We start from the raw sequence: 20,773 nt of genomic DNA, 5'->3' as shown, positions 1-20,773 counted from the left end.
TTACAGGTTTGGAACGATATGAGGGTGAGTAATTAATGACAGAATTTTCATTTTTGGGTGAACTATCCCTTTGAGGCAGTTGGGACCATAGTCACCAAGCAAAACATTGGTAACACACTACGCCGCAATGGACTGAAATCCTGCAGCGCCCGCAAGGTCCCGCTGCTCAAGGCGGCACATGTACAGGCTCATTTAAAGTTTGCCAAAGAACATCTAAATGATTCAGAGAAGGCTTTGGAGAAAGTGCTGTGGTCAGATGAGACTCAGATTGAGCTCTTTGGCATTAACTCGACTCGCCGTGTTTGGAGGGAGAGAAATGCTGACTATGACCCCAAGAACATTCCCTCAGTCAGAACACTGAAGATGGGTCATGGATGGGTCTTCCAGCATGACAATGACCAAAAACACACCACCAAGGCAACAAAGGAGTGGCTCAAGAAGAAGCACATTAAGGTCATGGAGTGGCCTAGCCAGTCTCCAGACCTCAGTCCTATAGAAAATCTGTGGAGGGAGCTGAAACTTTGAGTTGCCAACGACAGCCAAGAAACCTTAAGGATTTAGAGAGAATCTGTAAAGAGGAGTGGACCAAAATCCCTCCTGAGATGTGTGCAAACCTGGTGACCAACTACAAAAAGCATCTTACCTCTGTGCTTGCCAACAAGGGTTTCTGCACCAAGTACTAAGTCATGTTTTGCTTGGGGATCAAATACTTATTTCACTCACTGAAATGCAAATCAATTTCTAACCTTTATATAATGTTTTTTCTGGATTTTTTGGTTGGTATTCTGTCTCTATACGTTCAAAAAAAAACCTACCATAAAAATTACAGACCCTTCATTTTTTTGCAAGTGGGCAAACTTACAAAATCAGCAGGGGATCACATAAATATTTTCCCCACTGTAGATCTACAGTAAGTGATGTAAATGCCTTGCAATAGTGTTGCTATGCAGTTTCTAAGATATCCTGAGAAGTTTTAGCCCATTGCTATGCGGTTGCTATGGTGTTGCAAGGTCAAAAGGGTCCACCCCCCATGATATATTGGGGGGTTTAGATATGGCTGGGTGGTTCCAATGTAAGATTTTTACCCATTTAATCATCTGCCAAACAAGGTCTGAGGCATCAAAATAAGACGCAGATGCAGAACAAGATATGAGCATTTTAATAGTTACGAGTTGGGGGTTTGTTCAAATAAGTATGAGAAATAGTAATAGCGAAACAAACACCACTAATATTGTAACGGATGTGCTACATGTATATAATAGATATCTGAATGTTTTAAAGAGCTTGATGCTGTTAAAAAAATCATGTTTTGCAACCTTTAATCAATGTTTATTATAGAATGTATGAATTAATTATTTATTTTTAAAAAGTTAGCATTCAAAAACATGCTTTCTTAATGCCGAAGTCGTAAATTAATGGGGATGCCACCAAAATTAATAAAAAATGCCCTCAAAATTTAAGGTATGGAGCAATATTCCTGAATATCTGCACAACTGCATGTATAATGTCAATTTCATACAACAGTTAATATTAAGTTACTTATTTTAGACTTATTTACATTGCAAATATTGTCTGTTTTGATCTATTTTGTCAACGAAAATAGCTACAAACTAATTAACAGTAGAACCATCTTCATCTCCTAGGAATACACTGTGGTTTCATTACTAAATTAATCTACATTTTTTAACAAATCAGTTGAGTAAATGATTCAATGACACATTCTTAAAGACAGTCACATATTTAGTTCCTGAATCAATCAGCCATTTTGAACAAATCGGTTGATTCAAAGCCTCACTAAGACAGTAACTTGCCACCAATTACTGGCAGATTTAGTTGCATATTTAAAAGTAATCTGTCATCTATTTTTTCCATCATTTCATATCTATATTCAAAATGTTAGACACAGAATTTTAATTTACATTGGGGAACATTTAATACTGATCAATGACTAAACAACGATTAGAGAGACAGACAATTCTGGACCATTTCAAACATTAGCTCTTCATTAGTGAAGTATGTACTGCAGACAGTAATGATCAGGCCTATAGTGTCGGGTGGTAGGGGGTAGATGAGCTCACCTCAGAGATCTTCTGAAACTGGCTGTTGGCCTGGCTGCATTTCTCTGCTGTCTCCACTGCCACTTTATAGTTGTCCACAAAGGCTTTGTACACACCGAGCTGACTGGCCTAGGAAACAAGCAGCGGAAACCGGTGTTAAATGCAGTACAAACACACAGAGAGAGAAAGGTGATGGTACGGGAAAACCACAGAGAAGAGGAGGAAAGGACTGGAAGAACAAGAAGCAGGAGACACAGAAGGATGAAAGAGACTGAAAAATGCAATGCTGAAACATTCATTTCATCTGTAGACCTCTTAGAGCATTCATCAAAGTGTGTTCACAGTGGACGCTTTCTGCTGAAGCGAGTTCATCCTCGGGATAGGACATGAGATACAGACAACAAAGCTTCTGCTGAGAGCTCTGGAGACTGAAAGACTGAGGCTTCATCACACAACTTCAGATCGTTTGCTGTAATAACAGTCAGAAGAACATGAAGAACTGTTATGATGCCCATACAGAGTGAAGCACAACCATCCTGGGGCCTGAAATTAAAGCGCAAAGTGTGTCATTTCTTCAGCACTAGCATCGTCAAAAGGAATTGCGCAAAAAAAAATTTCGTAAACACTCCCCCATCTGCCTTGTGCCAGTAAACAGCAAGTCTTGCCCCAAACTCACACCATTGTTTGAGCCAATGTTACCATGTCAGGCTGGTCAGGATGATCAAACAGAGCCAAAATTGCCCTGTGTTTCAAAACCACATGGCTGTGAGCTTATAGCAGTAATTTATTGAGTATTTAGCCTGCTTGTAAAATCTCGTAAAACTTGTCATTTTTAATACTTTTCCAGAGCTATCTTACCAAGCATTGTGTGCCAGGCTTTTTGTTTTTTTTAATGTTGAAATTTATTTGACAAGTTTACAAACTGTACAAAACAACAAGCATCCCATTCACTTAAAAAAACTGTAGAGGATAAAAAACACAATAAAGCCATTGGCTTATTTCCATTGCGGTCCTCACTGTTAATATAAAGGATAGAGACTATGTACAGAAATGCAGAAGAAATAAAAAACAATATATCCTAACCAAATATTATTAATAATAATAAAAAAAAACTTAATCACAAATTCTCCAAGTCTTTTATTCCCTTTATTGACACTGGTAATGCAATTGCACTGCATGCAAACATATTTTTCCCCACCAAACTTTTAAACTTACATGGACAAATATTACAATTCCTACCCCTAGTATCATAAGAATGTTGTTGTCTCACCATATTAAAGTAATTTTCTAAATAACCTGGAACCACATTATTAAAAAAATAATAATAATAATAATAATGTGTCATACCCAATTAAAAAAAACCTCTTTTCCACAGTTAACAAACCCAAATCCTTAAAACATTCACTACACAAATGTGTTTGAGGCTGAATTCTAAAAATTATTCTAACTAATTTGTTTTAAGCCTTTTGCAATTTATCTTTTCATACCCTGGAAACAACTACAGTACTACACTAGAAAGAGGTAACAATCAAAATGGGGTTGAATCAAGGCCCCTGTAAACAATTTTAAGGAATGAACATCCAATAAGTTGGCTTGCCTCGCTAAAAACCTAATTTTACAACATGTTTTCGTAAATACCTTTCTAGCCATAACATCACCTGTTAATTTATTATCTATTAAACAACCCAAATTTACTACTTTTTTTTACTCTATTACTATATCATTAATCTTAAATAGTGTTGGGCAGTAACTAGTAATTTAGTTACTGTAATAATATTACATTTTGCAGTAACTAGTAGTATAACTAATTACTAATAAGATTTCAGTAATAATATTACAGTTACCATCCATAAAACAGCTTAGTTACTTAGTTACTTTTGATGCCTCAACCCCGCTGATTTAAAATCCAACAATCAAATAATTCCTAGATTTATTTTCAGAATTTTCACGACTCGCACATGCATGTGATGTCCCCAGTGCAACAGCCAAGCTTGAAATATGGAAAAGCTTACAATCAGCAGATAGAAATATTGCATTATATTGATTTTGTCAGGAAAAAGATGATCTGAATACTGTTGTGTAAGTTGTAGCTTTACTTTACTCTGGCATTACATCCCACCCACATCCCTCTGATCAGCATGTGGTACATTATATTACTATAATTAAAAATCTTTCAATATTACTTTTGAAATGAGTAACTAGTAATGAGTAATATATTACATTCTTTGAGTAACTAGCCCAACACTGATCTTAACCAAAAAAAGAGTCATCCTTCTTTAATTCCATTCTAGAATGACTTCAGTTTTACCTATATGTAGATCATGTTTATTTTCTAGAAACCATTTGGATATCTCTTGTAACTGCAAACTCATTATTTTCTCCATGACCCCTTTATCTTGATGAAATACTAAAATTGCTGCATCATCAACATAAAGAAAAAGTTCCTCTGAACACGCTGCTTTAAGATCATTTATATATAAGAGAAAAAATAAGGGACCTAAAATACTCCCTTGAGGAACTCCACAATTGATTGATAAAGGACCAGACAATATACCCTTAATATCAACTCTCTGGCTTCTGTCATCAAGATAGGACTGAACCCAGCTAGCAGCCCACTATATATATTACGGAAGGACAATATTTAATTTAAAGATAGTAAATAACACAACCATAACAACTGGTGCAATTAATTTGATTATTTGATGTAATATTTCTACTCTGAAAATGTGGAAAATATAGTTTCATTTCAAACTAATGTTTTCTATCACCTAAATGAATTTGATTGTATGTGATTTGATTAGATTGTGTTTAATAATTTAAAACTCTTCACAGTCCAAATACTATTTTTAAGTTAAAAGCTGTAGTTTTCATTTTTCAGATTGGTGGTCAACAAGTCAACTAACTTGACCTCGAGCTCGCTCTTTCTTCTTCCTGTTGTCTTATGATCCATCTTCTCTGTGGTGATTCCTGACTTGTGTAAGGTTATGGATTGCTGTATATTTGTGCCCTGAGGTGATAACTGCATGTTGAGACTCTGTGTTCTCAATCTCCATCCCAGCATGCTCTTCTCTCCCGCTGCTCAAGAGAAGTCTGGAACACAACACATCACACGGACATGCCTAGCAACCCCGCATCAAGCGCTCTGACTCTTCACCAACCGTGTCCACAGACGAGTGCTGATACGCACGTGCACGTCACAAAGACGAAGTGAAGAGAGAAACATTTGTGGGAAGAGAAGTGCAGAGCTAATGAGTGGGGGAGTGAGAGAGAAAGAAAGAAAGAAAGAAAGAGTGAAGGGTGACTAATAGAGAGAAACTCTGCCTCCAATCCTCTCCGTCTGGATTTGCTCATCCTAAACCTTTCCTTCTGTTCAAAAACTAAACTTTTTTACTTCTTGTCTCTTTTAGTGTTAGTCTTTTGTGCTTCTTTTCCTCTTCGCTGAGTTGTTCAGAGCAACAGGGTGCCTGTAATTACTCCATCTGCTAACTCAACCACTGTCACAATGTTTTACTAATCAAGTGTGTGTGTGTGTGTGTGTGTGTGTGTGTGTGTGTGTGTGTGTGTGTGTGTGTGTGTGTGTGTGTGTGTGTGTGTGTGTGTGTGTGTGTGTGTGTGTGTGGAAAAATCTTTAGAAAAGTCATGTTTCATAACCTCCTGCCATCTGCTGTTTGGTTCAGAAGATAAATGAAGTGTAACCTGTAATGATGAGAAGTAATGCATGCTGGGTAAAGACCAAAAAAATCCATTCAGAGTGGAACAATGAATTTAACAGCACAAGATAACAACTTACATTTACAATGCATTCTTTACTGTTTTGTTATCTATTTAAAATTAAGCAGCATAATGAATATTGTAGTTATATCAATGAGCTTTCTATTTGAGCTGTAAAGTTTTCTAATGACTGTACTGGCTGTTTCACTATGTATTTTTTATTTTTTTTTATTTTAGTGCATTAAACATTTCTGCTTAGCAACAACAGTTTTTGTATCTTATATGGTTCCTCTAACTGGAAGAGGAAATCACATTTACAAGTCATGCAGAACATACATAATCATTGAAAAATACACATCAAATATTGTCAAAAGGATTGAAAATATTGAGATAAATATTCTATATCATTCAGCTTTACTACATATCCACAAAAGTGCCACTTAACTTTTAACTGTACAGAAATCATGAATGAATGTACAGAGTCATTCACATATCCCAAGACCCTTAATAAATTTTAACTGTTATGTAAATATGCATAGTGCCTTTAGCTCTGAGTTCGAGTATAGTATATTCCTGGTTCTATTTAACTCATGGTACCATTCAAAGCTTGGAGTCATTAAGAATTTTTTTTAAAGAAATTAATAATTTTCTTCAGCAAAGATGCATTAAATTGATCAAAAGTGACAGTAAATTTATCATTTCATAAAAGATTTCCATTTCAAATAAATGCTGTTCTTATGAACGTTCAATTCATCAGAGAAAAAAAAGGGGAAAAAATGGACCACAGTTTACACAAAAATGTTAAGCAGCACAAATGTTTTCAACATTGAAAATAATAAGACATGTTTCTTGAGCACAAAATCAGCATATGATTTCTGAATAATGATGTGACACTGAAGACTGGAGTTATGACTGAGAAAGCTGAAAATTCAGCTTTGACGTCACAGGAATAAAGTATAATTGATGTAATTTATACATATATTATGAAAATACATTTCAATAGAAAACAGTTATTTTAAATGGTAGTAATATTTTACAATACTATTGTTTTTACTGTATTTTTGATCAGATAAATATAGCCTGTGTGAGCATACAATAAGAGACTGTCAAAAAAAAAATTTTGAACGGTAGTGTATTTTAAATCTAGATTTTCCCAGCTTGCAGCAAAGAAAATGTAAAAAACTGAACATCCATTAATGTCATTCAACTGAAAATAAATAGAGAATATACAACAAGATTAATAACATATTTAACTGCAGTTTGAAGAGTGAGCTAACTCCAACTCTAGAGTCCGTCAATGAGACACACAATAGCCCACCCCTAGCCTTCTACCTAGACAGCTTTCCATTCATCATAGACACGTGGAGCATCTGCTTCTCCAGTTCTATGCAAACACGTGCACACACACACAGGCCTAAATAGAGCTGAGTGTTTCATTTTCATCTGGCAGTACTTAGACATCTTCTCTCTGCTGTTTCTTTCAGTCTCAACAGATGCTCCTCTATCTTTCTGCTCTGACTCTCAGAAGAAGATGATTCTTATCAAGTGCATTTATAGTCTGGCAAAGTGTCTTCTAGATATGAGCACACATACAGTACATACCCATATAAAGAGAGATCAATATATAATGCAAGAGTCTCAAAGAAGGTTTAAAAAGTAAAGACTAAACACAGTGTTCAAGTAAAAATCACACTGTATGACTGACTAAAATCTTTACATAGGAAATAAGCATTACATGAGGAAATCAAATATTTGTACTATAATATTTGTGTTTTTACTATAACAGCTGCCAAGACTAATGCTGAAAAGTGAGTTTTCTAATTATATTTAGTGCATGTTAAATGGCTGTTATCATCACCGAGGCTGCCTTTATTTGATCAAAAATACAGTAAAAATAGGAATACTGTGAAATATTATTACAGTCTAAAATAACTGTTTTCTATTTCCATATATTTTAAAATGTAATTTAGTCCTATGATGCAAAGCTTTTCCAGCAGTCATTACTCCAGTCTTGAGTGTCACATGATCCTTCAGAAATCATTATAATATGATGATTTGTTGCATATTAGTATCATAAACTGTTGTGCTACTTAATATTTTTTTTCTTTCAGAATTTTCCGATGAATAGAAAGTGTAAAAGAATAGCATTTTATTTTACATTGAAATATTTTGTAACATTATAAATGTCTTTTCTGTCAATCTTGATCAATTAAAGCAATTTTAAATAGTACAAATATTTCAAAATTTTACTGTTTTTGCTGTACTTTGGATCAAATAAATGCAGTCTTGTTGTGCAGAAGAGAATTCTTAAAAAAAAAAATATATACAACAACATTAAAAATCTTACTGTTCAAAAACTTTTGGAAAACTCATTCTCTGCCGGCAGGAGGCGCTTTTAGAGTGATAAAACTAGCGGTTTCCCCAGTAATGGCTGTAATCAAAGCAGCTCCGCTCATGAATGCTACTTTATCAGATCAAATGAAAATGCCATCGAAACTTTTCTGAAGACAGTCGGTTCCCTTCAGAGATACATTCATATAAAACACCCGCGCCGTGTTATGATTTTGAAACGTGCAGTGCTCATGTTTATTCAACGAAGTCAAACGGCACAAATAAATCAATGTATGGGAAACTGGTAATGTATATCGAAATATCGGAAATATGTTTAAAAATCATATCACCGTTATTGAAAAAAATTATATCGCGATACATATTGATATTGAATTATTGTCCAGCCCTAATTTAATGCTGAATAAAAGTGTTATTTTACTGACCCTAAACATTTGGTCTGTAGTGTACACTACATAGAGGGTCATTGTCTTTGGAACCATCTGTGTTTTGTGGCAGGTGGACTCACCAGTTTCTGGAAAAGATGTCCGACAGTGACCTTCTCATCCCACTGCTGAATGTTGGGAGAAAGAGCATCATAAAACTCCTTATGGATCTCAAAGATGTCTTGGATCATGAAGAAAATAGTGTCAATCTGCTCCACTGTCAGCACTGGCTTTGATGTAGTAGCTGTGGCTTTAAGAGGCTTCATGGGCTGAGAGAGAGAAAGAGAGGTGAATTAGTGAACATGTTCGCTACTCACATGCATTTATATATTAAGTAATGCATTTTAACGTTAAGTAAAAAATTACCATACTCAAAATCCTTAAATTGAGTGATAACTGACTGAACTTTAACATGAAAACGCATGTGGTTTGGTTATGTGACCCCTGATCATAATAATGTCACTGTTGCATCTTGTGCACTTTATACCCACAAACAACTGCCTAGCAATCACTTCTGAGGTGATTTAAACTGAATGAAACCATCAAGTCCTTTTCAATGCATTTAGTTCAGCCAAAATTCATGTAGTTCTCAAGTAGTACACATTGACCGGTGGGTCAATTTCCCTCTCCACTTCCTGTGAATTGATGTATCGATTAACATTCATTTCCTTTGCATTTTCAATGCCGTCCAGACTAAACAGGGCAGAGGGGTACTCTGTGTCTTTGTAAATTTGACAAGAGAAAGCACATGAACAAACATTGTAAATGAGAGCAGAAGAAACATTTCGCAGCACATGTGTTCATGTGTGTTCTTTCTACAGGGCTGATAACACTGTGCTAAAGTGCAGGATGGTTATTTTCAGATAAGCGTGACTCATTGTAAGTTGCTCTCCTCTGCATCATGATACTGCTTGATGAGTGCAGTTTTTTTCCCTGTATTGATGTATTTCCGATTAAAGCAGGAAGTTTGAGCGGGACATGTCAAAGAGCCTGCTTCTTTTAAAATCGCCCATAATCTTTTGTTACATCTCAGTCACAAATCATGATGATTTGCAGCTTAATGGGAGTCATCTGCGGTTGGTAATAGGGAGCATTTGATTGGATCAAAAATACTGATAATATTTTGTCTATTTTCCCAAAAGAGAAAGATTTACAGTAACATTTGGAACGCATAAACGCTGAAAAGTTTGGGTTCGGTAGGATTTTTTAATGTTTTTGAAGGTCCCTCATCCTCAGCAAGGCTGCATTTATTTGATCAAAAATACTTTTTACATTTAAAATAACTGCTTCCTATTTTCAGCAGGCATGTGACAGTCTTTAGAGTCACTTGATGCTTCAGAAATCATTCTAATATGCTGATTTGGTTCATATGAAAACAGTTGTACTGCTTAATACTGTTTGTGGAAACCATTTTTTCAAGATTCTTTGATTAATAAAAAGTTCAAAAGAACAATTTATTCCAAACAGAAATCTTTTGTAACATTATGAATGTCTTTACTGTTAATTTGGCTCAATTTAATGTGTTCTTGCTAAACAAAAGTATTATTTTCTTTTAAAAAAAGAATAAAAAAATCCCTACTAACCTCAAAGTTGAAAGGAGGTGTACATCTGTTAAAACTAGATTTAAACTGCTGGTTTTGTCTGGCCAGATGAGAACGACACACTATTTCCCCGTTAATACTGTAAAGCTGCTTTGACAAAATCTGTATTGGTAATCTGTAATGGTGACTTGACTTGACTTGAAAACAGTCAATATAGTCATTTCTAGAAGTACACTATCATATACATGCACCTAAAATTGACACACTAGAAGCCATAAAACTCCAGCTTTGATTTCATAGGGTCTGAAGAGCTTCAGGACACATGAGTAATGTTTTAAGTAAAGCACAAGGAGGACTAAAATCATCCACTTCTGCTGAAGCAGTATCCCTTGGACCTTCTGAATTACTTTTGGTTACTTTTTATCCAAAGCACCAAACACTAATTTCCGGAATCATCACCCTGAGGGAATCTAAAGTCAAACGTGTCAAATGAGTTTCCCTGACCTGGAGTCAAATCTTTGACCACATACACACCCCTTCACTACCACCGCATGTGTCCTCACAGCTTGGAGTCTGAACACATCTTTACCACAGTGGTTTTGAAGTCATTGAATCTGCATTTCTAACCAAAGGGTGTGATGTCTTCCATCCTTTACCAGAACAGAAGGACTCAATTTTGATTATAAAGAATTAAGGAGTGTTCACACTAGGACAATTATACATTTTTGCTAATATTTGCTCAAATTTGGTGTGATAAACATTGTAATTCAGCTGTTCTGTCTATAAATTTAATCACTCTCATGTCATTCCAATCCAAACGCATAAAACATCTTGCATCAAGCATCAAGCAAGTGGACTGAGCTTCCATTTACAATATTTGATGTGCTCTATGTGTTGATGAATGTTTATATGTGAATAAAAGCCTACTTTTTTTTTTAAGTGTCCCACATAAATAGCTCAATACTGTTTAAAAAGCATCTCAGGATGCACCTCATGGAGTTAATTGAAAGAATGAATACTTTAGAAAAGGTCAAATAAGGTCAACATTTTTTAAAGACGTTTTTAAGACCAAAGAAAAATTAAGGAACATGGGCTCAGAAAAATCTACTTAATTCATGCTTAATCGACATTTAAATCAACTTCATTCAAAACAAGTTTTCATTCCTATTTGTTCTTGTTTTAAGCATAAACTCATTTAATTTTGTTCAGTTTCTCAGAAAACAAGACTTTATATTTTCATTTTGCATCTCCAGCGAATGTATCTTGATTTAAGGATGTTTAGATATTTCTACTGGAAAACAAGACAAAAATACTGAGAAAGATATACATTTTTAGCAATGAATGCAACATTTAATGCAGTGACTTTGAATTTTTGCTCAGATTAAGACTTTTTTTGAGGCCTTAATTTGTCCATACAACCATGTGTTATTTCATAGTTTTGATGAACTATTCTAAAAATAGCAATAACAACGAATAGCCACATGCAAACCTTTGAACTATAGCATAACAAATAAATCTTTCACGGACAAGTAGTGGAAAGTGCATTTATCAGTGCCATGTGCAGTGGTCTCTGTCAAAAAACACATTACTGGATATTCACAATCTTATCAGCAGTGCCAGACATCTGACGTCAGCACGACAGGAATCAAGTTCCCCTCTGTCATTTCAAGAAATGACTGGAGAAGATGAATAAACGTGTGCTTGCTCATTTACATATCTGCTCTGCCACAGTATTTGTAGCTGTTTTCCTTGCAGGCCCAAATTGCTGAGTAATGTTTGGACAGGAAGTGTGCAGCAGAGAGCAGAAGTACATAAACACACAGGTCCGCTTTAGCTTCATTCATCAGCAGGTTTACTTAAAGGAAGACAGGCGATATCCAGGTGTTCCTTAAGGACTGTAACAGCAGGTAGCACAGTGTGTGTCCCGCATAATGAGCACACTAAAAAATACAGTGGATTTGTGTGCATGTGTGCTAGTTACTAGTTTGCTCCGTTTCAGGGTTTATTTTTGCCCTGCGTCCACTCTTATCAAACTCAATGAATGATCTAGAAATCTGATGTTGATTCAACTTCCATTTGACTATGATTAGTAATAATGGCAAAGCAAGATAATACTGGTACAACTAAGTAAACCTTTAACTGCTGTGATACGTTATTGCACAGAATGAATGCTTTGAACAGCAGTCAAAAAAAAAGAGAGCAAAGACTGACAGGAAATGACATGTTCAAACAGCAGAGGAACAAAGCACTGGTAGACATTAGATTTCAGCATTTTCTATAAATAGGAAATGCTGCTTCCTGATTGGCTAAGTGTACGCATGCCCTTTACGCTGCACTCTAAGCAGCCATATTGCGGAAAACACGCTTTTCCTTGCTCTTGTGAAATATAAGAGTAAACTTATTCTAAAGAAACACTGATAGCTAATCATAACTGGGGTTATTTATTTAGATTTAAAAATAAATTAAGTTAAAGTAGTACTGCAAACAGCAAGGGCCATTGTTTTTGTAATATAAAATAAAATAAGACAAAAGGTCCCTTTGCCTACTGTTATTCAGCTTTAAAACACTCCACACACACTCCACATAGAGTCACATAGAAGAGGACTGTGAAGTTCCCACAACAGGTTTCTCATGAAGTGTGAGTGACGACATTAGTGGTAGTGGTACTCACCAGAAGCAACGCCTCTAGCTGGTTAATATAGATCTCCTCACTGGCCAGAAAACCAGACAGAACCAGTTTCTTCATCTCCAGACCTTTCTCTATGCCTCCCTGAAACACAGAAACACATACAATACTGTAGAATCAGTGAATCTGAAAACATATAACAAATTATTCTTTGAAATGATTAACTCTTTTCCCGCCAATGACAGAATTTCCCAGTTTTCCGTGTTTTCACTGGTATACTGTAGGAGGTGCTATCAAACATCTTCTGAAAAGAGTATTTAACATCTGGATCAAACACATGTGAAGAAGAAGCAGAAAGTAACGATCGCGTATGTAAGCAGATGAATATGTAAAATAACGTGATCATCAAACTTTAAACAGCGTGTAAGTTGATGGACTCCATCTATGTTTTGATCTTTGTTCTAAATATGATCCAGATGTGGTCTTTGACAAAAACATGATTTTCTCAGCTTTTCGTTCAAAATGTTGATAAAAAAGAATGCATGAAGCTAGAATAAAACAGTTTTTTGTTCAAAAGCAGAGGCTCTGTTCCTCCTTTTAAAATATTGCATGTTCAGATATTCATACAACAAAATATTTTGGGGGCCATAACTTTGTGAAAATGCTCAAAAATGCTAGCAATTTAAAGATTTAGAAGGAGTTAAGTAGGAGTTAAGAGATATATAAGGAATAGTTCACCCAAAAACTACAATTCGATTAAAAAAACACAATTCATAATTTACTCATGTATTGTCACTCCAAAACTTCCTGCTTCTGTGGAGCACAAACAGTGTATTTTTAATAAAAATATTGTGTATAGTCACATTTACTACTGCTCTGCAAAATATTGTTAGCAAAATCCAGCCGTTTCAATAGTACTCTGCTCAATCTGAAGTTTCGGGCAAGGGTGAAAAAATTTCCTCTGTAGATTTCGCTCATGTTCAAAGTGACTTTTGTGTGAGCTGTGCTTCATGCATTGCTACACTACTGACAATTAACTTTTTTGACCCCAATAGAGTGGAGTTGTCAATATTTTCAAAAAATAACAACTTAAATGGCAGCTATTCTCATGCAGAAGAGTTGAAAGATTTTGGAAAAGCAACAAGAGTGACCAGGATATTTTTCAAAAATTCACCTTTTGTGTGAGTTCCACAAAAGAAAGTGACATGTTTTTAATGACATGAAGTTGAGAAAATGACAGAATTTTCATTTTTGAATGAACTACCTCTTAATAACACGACAGGAGAAACATGTTTTAGCTAATGAGCACCACCTGTAGGTAATAAAATAAAATCCTGTGTTTAGCTTTACTGTAAATCTACTGTACTAGTCTGTTCTGATCTTTCTCTCTTTCTGGTGTGAAATTTCTCAGGTACAGACACACCCTGTGAATTTACCCTTCCAGGTACAGAGTTCAAACTATGTATGTGTGTGTGTGTGTGTGTGTGTTCAAACAAAGGCACAGACATGCTATCTAATCCCAACCATTTGAACAAATATATGATTCAATCTGAGTGAAAGAAAAGTCGTCAAAGCCTTCAAGTATAATCCGTTTTTCAAATGTCTGCTTCAATGTTTTTAAGCTCCACATAAGAATTTAAGCCAAGTCCCTCCCTTTGAACTTTCCATTTACAACAGCTCTTGCTTTATTACATGACTTCATAAAAACTATTTTAAAACAATTACTGCATGTGTAAATTCTCCCACCATGTCTGTCCACCAAAACCACCACAAATATATGAGAATAAATCAAAACATGACAAAGTCAGTTCGAAAACCCATGTAAGTTGATTACATAAAGGAATAAATAGCAGTTCTATCTTAAAAGACAGGAACTACCACCCTTATGACTAACTACATCTGAAGAGAGCAGCCAAATATACCCGCCATTGCCCTTATAATTCACTGACAAACACTCCTTTGTCCAGAGCACTAGTGGATTTATTCCGTAACTCTGCAAGGGAAAAAATTCAAAAAGTTCAGATTGCAGTGAGGCAGCTAACACTGATACATACGTTAAGAACTTATGGTACGAATAAAAAGGGAATCACTTTAGAAACAGGTTGTGAAAACCCTGAGAAACCCCTTTTAAAACCATTAAAGGCATAGTTTACCCCCCAAAAAATAAAAATAAATAATTGTAATCATTTATTCTCTCTGATGTCATTTCAAACCTGAATGACTTACTTTCTTCTGTGGAAAACCAAGTATATATTGATATTTTTGAAGAAATGTTGGTTACCAAATGGTTGTGGTGACCATTGAATTTCATTGTAGGGACAATGAAAACAAACAACAACAAAAAAAAACACACATTTTGGATCATTTTTTTATGTTCCGCAGAAGAAAGTAATATTACACCAAGGTGAGAAAATGATGACAGAATTTTTATTTTAAGGTAAACTAGCCCTTTAATGCATTTTTTGGCCCCCCTCAATGTCATTAGTTTCAAATGAGAGCTATGTGAGTAGCAGACTCTGAGTGTCACAGGCTTTTATTTAATGAATAGCTGTGACTTCTTGTTCGACGCCCAGTGCTGATAGTGATACGATATTGAGAAGAAATAATGACACAGGAAGGAAATTATTTATAAAAACAGTTACTGTCATTTGTGAGAGACAGAGAAAGGGCAAACAGGACAGAAGAGGAAGTTACTGAGACTGAGAAGTTTTCTAGACTGACTAAACGGACAATGTACTGCCAGATGAAAAAAAAAACCCCAGCATTTCTGAGCCTGAAATAATTTTTTATTTGTTCTATGTAAGTCATTATAAATGAATATCCATTTTGGACTGAGTCTGGAGAGGTTAGTTCAGAAAACATAATTTAAAGTGTCACTTATTTTCCACTTGAAAATAGAGAAATGGTTGTAAAAGTATTTGCAAGCCTCATTTTCAGCTGTGCAAAAATCATGTTTTTGACTAGGCACATCAAGTGGTAAGAACTGTGACACAATGGTTATTGCACTTGCTCTTCACATGTTGAGCTGCGGTGCTCACATAGTTTATGCAGGTTTGAGTTATCCAGAGATATCCACAAACTAGAAATATATTTCAGGCATAAACAATCTAAAGCCAAAAGTTCTTTGGATTTAGCGATCATATTAGCAATGAACCATTGACATTTTGGCCCGCCAAAAATGGGCTAATAGAAGGCTCATTTAAAAGTTGCAGTTTCGGTTTTCACTTTCTGTTTCAGCCAAGAATTTTCATTTCGGTCAATCACTATTCATCAGTGGTGCTTGCTTTTTTTAAATCCCTAAAGCTATGGACATCAACAATCCTCAAATCTTGGGTGGAGGAAAGGTGTGCTATTACTAGGTGGATATACTCAAGGAGGACCTATCCACCCATATCCATAGATTTAGCCTATACCACCGTTCAACAATTTAGGGAATTTTATTTTTTTTTAAAGAAATAATACTTTTATTGAGCAAGGGTGCATTAAAAGTAACAGTAATGTTACAAAAGATGTATATTTAAACTCACTTCAAATCATCACGCTGAAAAAAAAAAAGTATCATGGTTTCCACAAAAATATTAAGCAGCACAACTGTTTTTAACTGTTAATGAGAAATGTTTCTTGAGTACCAAATCAGCACATTAGAATGATTTCTGAAAGATCATGTGACACTGAAGACTGGAGTAATGATGCTAAGAATTCAGCTTTGCCATTACTGGAATAAACTACATTGTAAAATGTGTTAAAATAGAAAAGTTATTATAAATTGTAATTATATTTTACAATATTATTGTTGATTCTATTTTTTTAACACATAAACTGTGTTAAATTTGTTAGCTTTTAGACTTTAAAAAAAATCTTAACAACCCCAAATTTTAAACATTTGTGTATAGAGAGTGACAAAAACAGACTGGCATAGATCCGTGGATATACCAAAATATCATAGGGTGGGCTATTTTAGATCTTCTGACCAGTCGCATTTTCTTGTCAAAGTCTAATCAGAAAACAGAACACGTGCTGCTCAACAGTCCTTTTTCCTCTTCAGCACCATTTTTTCCCATCTTTTGTGTACATGTACAACAGTAACTCAAACTCCGATGGTTCAGGTCAGTCCTTGAGCTCTAAAGTCTAAACTAAACTAAACCTGTTTAGAAGCACGGTGTTACAAAAATCTGTGAGCATGCACCCAATGTACTGTGGGAGAAAATGTTGTAAAGCATTAGCCTAGCCAAACTAATGAAAATTCTATCATAATTTACTGACACTTATGTCATTAAAAACCCATATGATGTTCTTATTTCCATGGAAAATAAATGTGAATGTTTTGGAGCAAACTTCACCAATACTTTTTTCCACTCAACCTCCACAGAAGTAAGTAAGTGAGTCATACAGGTTTAGAACGTCATGAGGATGAATAAACAATGATAATAAATAGGGATGCACCGATACCACTTTTTCCAGTACTCGCTTACCAGCTGGCACAAATCAGCTATACAGGCATTAATACTGAATGTTTTATATTCATTGCATACATATACTTCGTAGGCATCTTTAATCTCTAATAACTCCATTCTGCTGTCTGTTGTCGGTGTTTCTTTGTCTGAATATGGCACTTATCACATGCTGTGTGGTATAGGTGTTTGGTATTGGGGCATTTTAACGAGTACGAGTACAGGAGCTCAGTATCGGGCCCGATACCAGTATCGGTATCGGTGCATCCCTAATAATAAATAATAATACATATAATTTTAATTTCAGGGTAACTGTCCATTTAAGAGAATATTGTTCTAATGACAGCTACAATGTGAAGTCATTGCTGTCGGAGTCTTAGTCACCATGGTCAACGTGACTTCTTCATGCACTTATAGAGATGCTAAACATCCCAAATCAAACAGAGTCAAATCACAGCAACAGTTGGTGAATAACCATCTGTTTCTGTCCTTGATTTCTGTCTCGTCAAGTGTGTTAGAGCAGGATAAAGATCATTCAGAAACCGTTCACAGACTCACAGTTGCTACATATGACTGGTACAAAGCACAAAAGTCACACACGCTCAGGGAACTGAACAAACACTAACGCCACGTCGCAAAAAGCTTTAATACTTTCCACCTCACTATTTTTAGCCATTGAAACCTCTGTCAGCAAGCCAGCAGAGGAAGAGAGAAGTGCTGCTCAGCCTGACTCTCTCTCACCTTGAACGTCCTGAAGTCCACTGGTGTGAACTGACAGTCCAAGTCCATCTCATTGTCAAACACATCTTCATCCTCCAGAACTTTGTCCAGAAAACCCAACACCTCCTCCTCATCCTCTTCCATGCTGACGGCCGATCCCTCTCTCTCCTCTCCCTCCGTTTCACTCACTGCTTTCCTTCCTTTCAAGTTTTGACAAGCCGCCCGTGACACATTGGTGCCTCTGCTGGAAATCTACCTCTTCTGTCCACGGAGGGATTTTTTCTTCCTTTCTTTCTCTAGAACGGTAATGTGTCCTCCCTCTCACACAAACACAGAAACAGCCGCTTGCTTCCTCTCTCTCGTATACACACACACACACACTTCAACCTCGAATGGCCCGCCTCTGCACTCTCACACACACACACACAGGCTTGAGCTGCTGGCGTCCCTCCCCCTGACTGCGGTTCTGTCTTCCTGGTGTGTGTCAATTCCGGGTGCCCTGGGTTAAAATACTGTCCACCATTTTCCTCTCTGGCCTTAACAGGTCTCTTTCTTAGTTTCTTGATCTCTTTGTTTGGTTGTTCCTGTTGAGTTATTAAGTATTATAAAAGTGACTTAAATCTGAATTAGTTTAATAGCAGGTTTAATCACTGAGACAGTGGTTCTCGAGCGGTCTTCGCACAGTAAAACAGAGCACCATAACACTCCGAATTTGGGCCTAGTGACCAACAATCACAAATTTGCTGAAATTAATTAGACTGGTAATAAAATCTGCATACACTTTATGCACTATTCTATGCTATTTTATAGAATAAATAGTGTGAGTAGTGTGTTCACACTGAAAATTCCAACAAGAAATTTACTTCCAATACCTAGATGATGCGCTATATAATGCAATTAGTTTTTTTAGCTAATTAGTTGATCCATAAATGTTAAATGTTGATTTAGATTTTATATGGTAAATTATAACTGTTTGATGATTTTTTGATTAATCAGTCAATTAATTCAGAGACCACTATGAATCCTTTATGGACCACCAATATTAAGAATCAAGGGTATGTCAACTTTTGAACATGATCATTTGTTCAATTATTACTGTATTTTGTCATTTGGAAAAGAAAGAAGTCTCTTGTGCTCACCCAGGCTGCATAATATCAAGAAATATTATTACAATTTAAAATAACTGTTTTCAATTTTAATATATTTTCAAATGTAATGTATTACTGTGATGGCAAAGCTGAATTGTCATTACTTCAGTCTTCAGTGTCACATGATCCTTCAGAAATCCTTCTAATAAGTTGATTTGCTGCTCAAAAAACATATTACTATCAAGGCTGAAAACAGTTGTGCTGCTTAATATTTTTGGAGTAACCTGATGCTTTCTTCAGACTTCTGATGAATAGAAAGTGTTCATTTCTTTCTTGCTTGCTTTCTTTATTTCTTTCTGTAAGTGTATGTTGGTACTGTATGTAAATATCTGATAATTAAATATATCTTCATCAGGGAACTATACTAAACAACTCTACAGCATTATAGTGAATCCTGGACATGTCAAAGACAGTTAATAATGCTTGTTAAAGTTGAAAGTTATAGTGTGGTACCAGGACAATTCTGGCATTTTTTTCCGGGGTTCCCTGGATCAGACAAGGTTCAACAGATATCATGCTCTCCTGTACTACAGATAATAACACTCAACACATCAATGAAATACAGTCTCAAATCACATTACAGTCATCAACACTTCATGTTATGTTTTAAGGTAAGCTGGTATTATAGATTTGTTCATTTAATAAAGTTAAAACACTTATAAAGTGATCCTCTAATAGGTGTGCCTGCAGTGCACACACACACTTGTGTGAAGAACGAGATCAAAGTCTGGTTGACAAAAATTTGAACTCCACCTATACTTCTGAATGATCACAACCAAGCACACATCACACTCATTATGTCAAGCTCTTCATTAACCTTCGTGACAAAATTATAGTCATCATCATGGGATTTCCAAAGCACATGTGAAATATTAATGGCAATCCTTGAATAGAAGTCAATGAGGAATCCCTGATGATGCTCATCTAGTGCTCAAAAGAGGAACTAGAAGCAAGCGACACGACAAAAGATGGCATAATAGTTTAGTGTTCCGGGCTTCTCTTTTTCTCACAGAACTTCAATACACCGGCTGACACAACATTAACCACCACTGGGAACTGATATAAATGAATGACACACCAGCTGATCTCTCATTCATTTGATGTAGTGAGGTGAGTGAAGAGCGGAAAGGCCTCTGCTCTGTAAGAACAGCACTGATGTCAGAGGAAGTGATAAATAGTCTCTGCGCAGTGGTTATATAGGGCTCTCAGAGCTCCTCACAGCACTGCCCACACGATCTGATCCTCTGAGAGGCTCTAATGAAAGCAAGAGAGGAGACAGAGAAAACACACAGCGCATTTCTCACAAGCAAATTGCCTGTGTGCTTCTCCACGCTTGACTTTCTCTGCAGCCAAGCTCAAAGGGGGGTATAAATAGGGGCAGGTGACTGCTTTTTTTTCTATATCCTATAGTTACAAACAGTCACTCAGGCATGCTAGAGTAAATATAAGGTTATAGGGGTGAGAGATATACTAGCTGAAGTGATGAACTGGCCAGTTCAATCACTTCACATTCAGAGAAACACATGGAAAAACTTGATAATAAAAAAGGTGTTTTCTCTGGTGTTGAACTGAAACCCCACTCCCTTACTTACAGTGACAAACAAAACAAAACAACAAAAATGGTTTTTTAAAAAAAACTGTCAAACAAAAAGTATGTTTTTAAAATAAATATTTAAAATTATAAATATATTATATATATAATAAAAATATATTTTTAACTTTAATAATGTCACTATTTTATATAT

The 20,773-nt window shown here is 35.7% G+C and overlaps 1 protein-coding gene across 2 annotated transcripts in view; it reads right to left on the bottom strand.

Annotated features, from left to right (window-relative positions):
• abr (ABR activator of RhoGEF and GTPase) overlaps nucleotides 1–20,773 on the bottom strand; it is a 205,231-nt gene that overhangs the window by 92,633 nt on the left and 91,825 nt on the right. The window contains exons 1-4 of one of the 2 annotated variants that reach the window (XM_016455780.1): nucleotides 17,902–18,233; nucleotides 12,755–12,853; nucleotides 8,626–8,811; nucleotides 2,079–2,186 (exon numbers count right to left, since the gene is read on the bottom strand). In XM_016455780.1, coding sequence (XP_016311266.1) covers nucleotides 2,079–2,186; nucleotides 8,626–8,811; nucleotides 12,755–12,853; nucleotides 17,902–18,024 — 516 coding nt within the window. In that variant the 5' untranslated portion in view covers nucleotides 18,025–18,233. Of the gene's footprint in view, nucleotides 1–2,078; nucleotides 2,187–8,625; nucleotides 8,812–12,754; nucleotides 12,854–17,901; nucleotides 18,234–20,773 lie in introns of those variants that run through there. The other variant, XM_016455779.1, reaches the window with a different exon arrangement.

Source organism: Sinocyclocheilus anshuiensis, unplaced genomic scaffold, assembly GCF_001515605.1.
Source record: "Sinocyclocheilus anshuiensis isolate Anshui unplaced genomic scaffold, SAMN03320099.WGS_v1.1 scaffold399, whole genome shotgun sequence".
NCBI classification, from domain to species: Eukaryota; Metazoa; Chordata; class Actinopteri; order Cypriniformes; family Cyprinidae; genus Sinocyclocheilus; species Sinocyclocheilus anshuiensis.
Note: the sequence above shows the minus strand (reverse complement) of the source record. Positions and strands in the feature narration are given on the sequence as shown.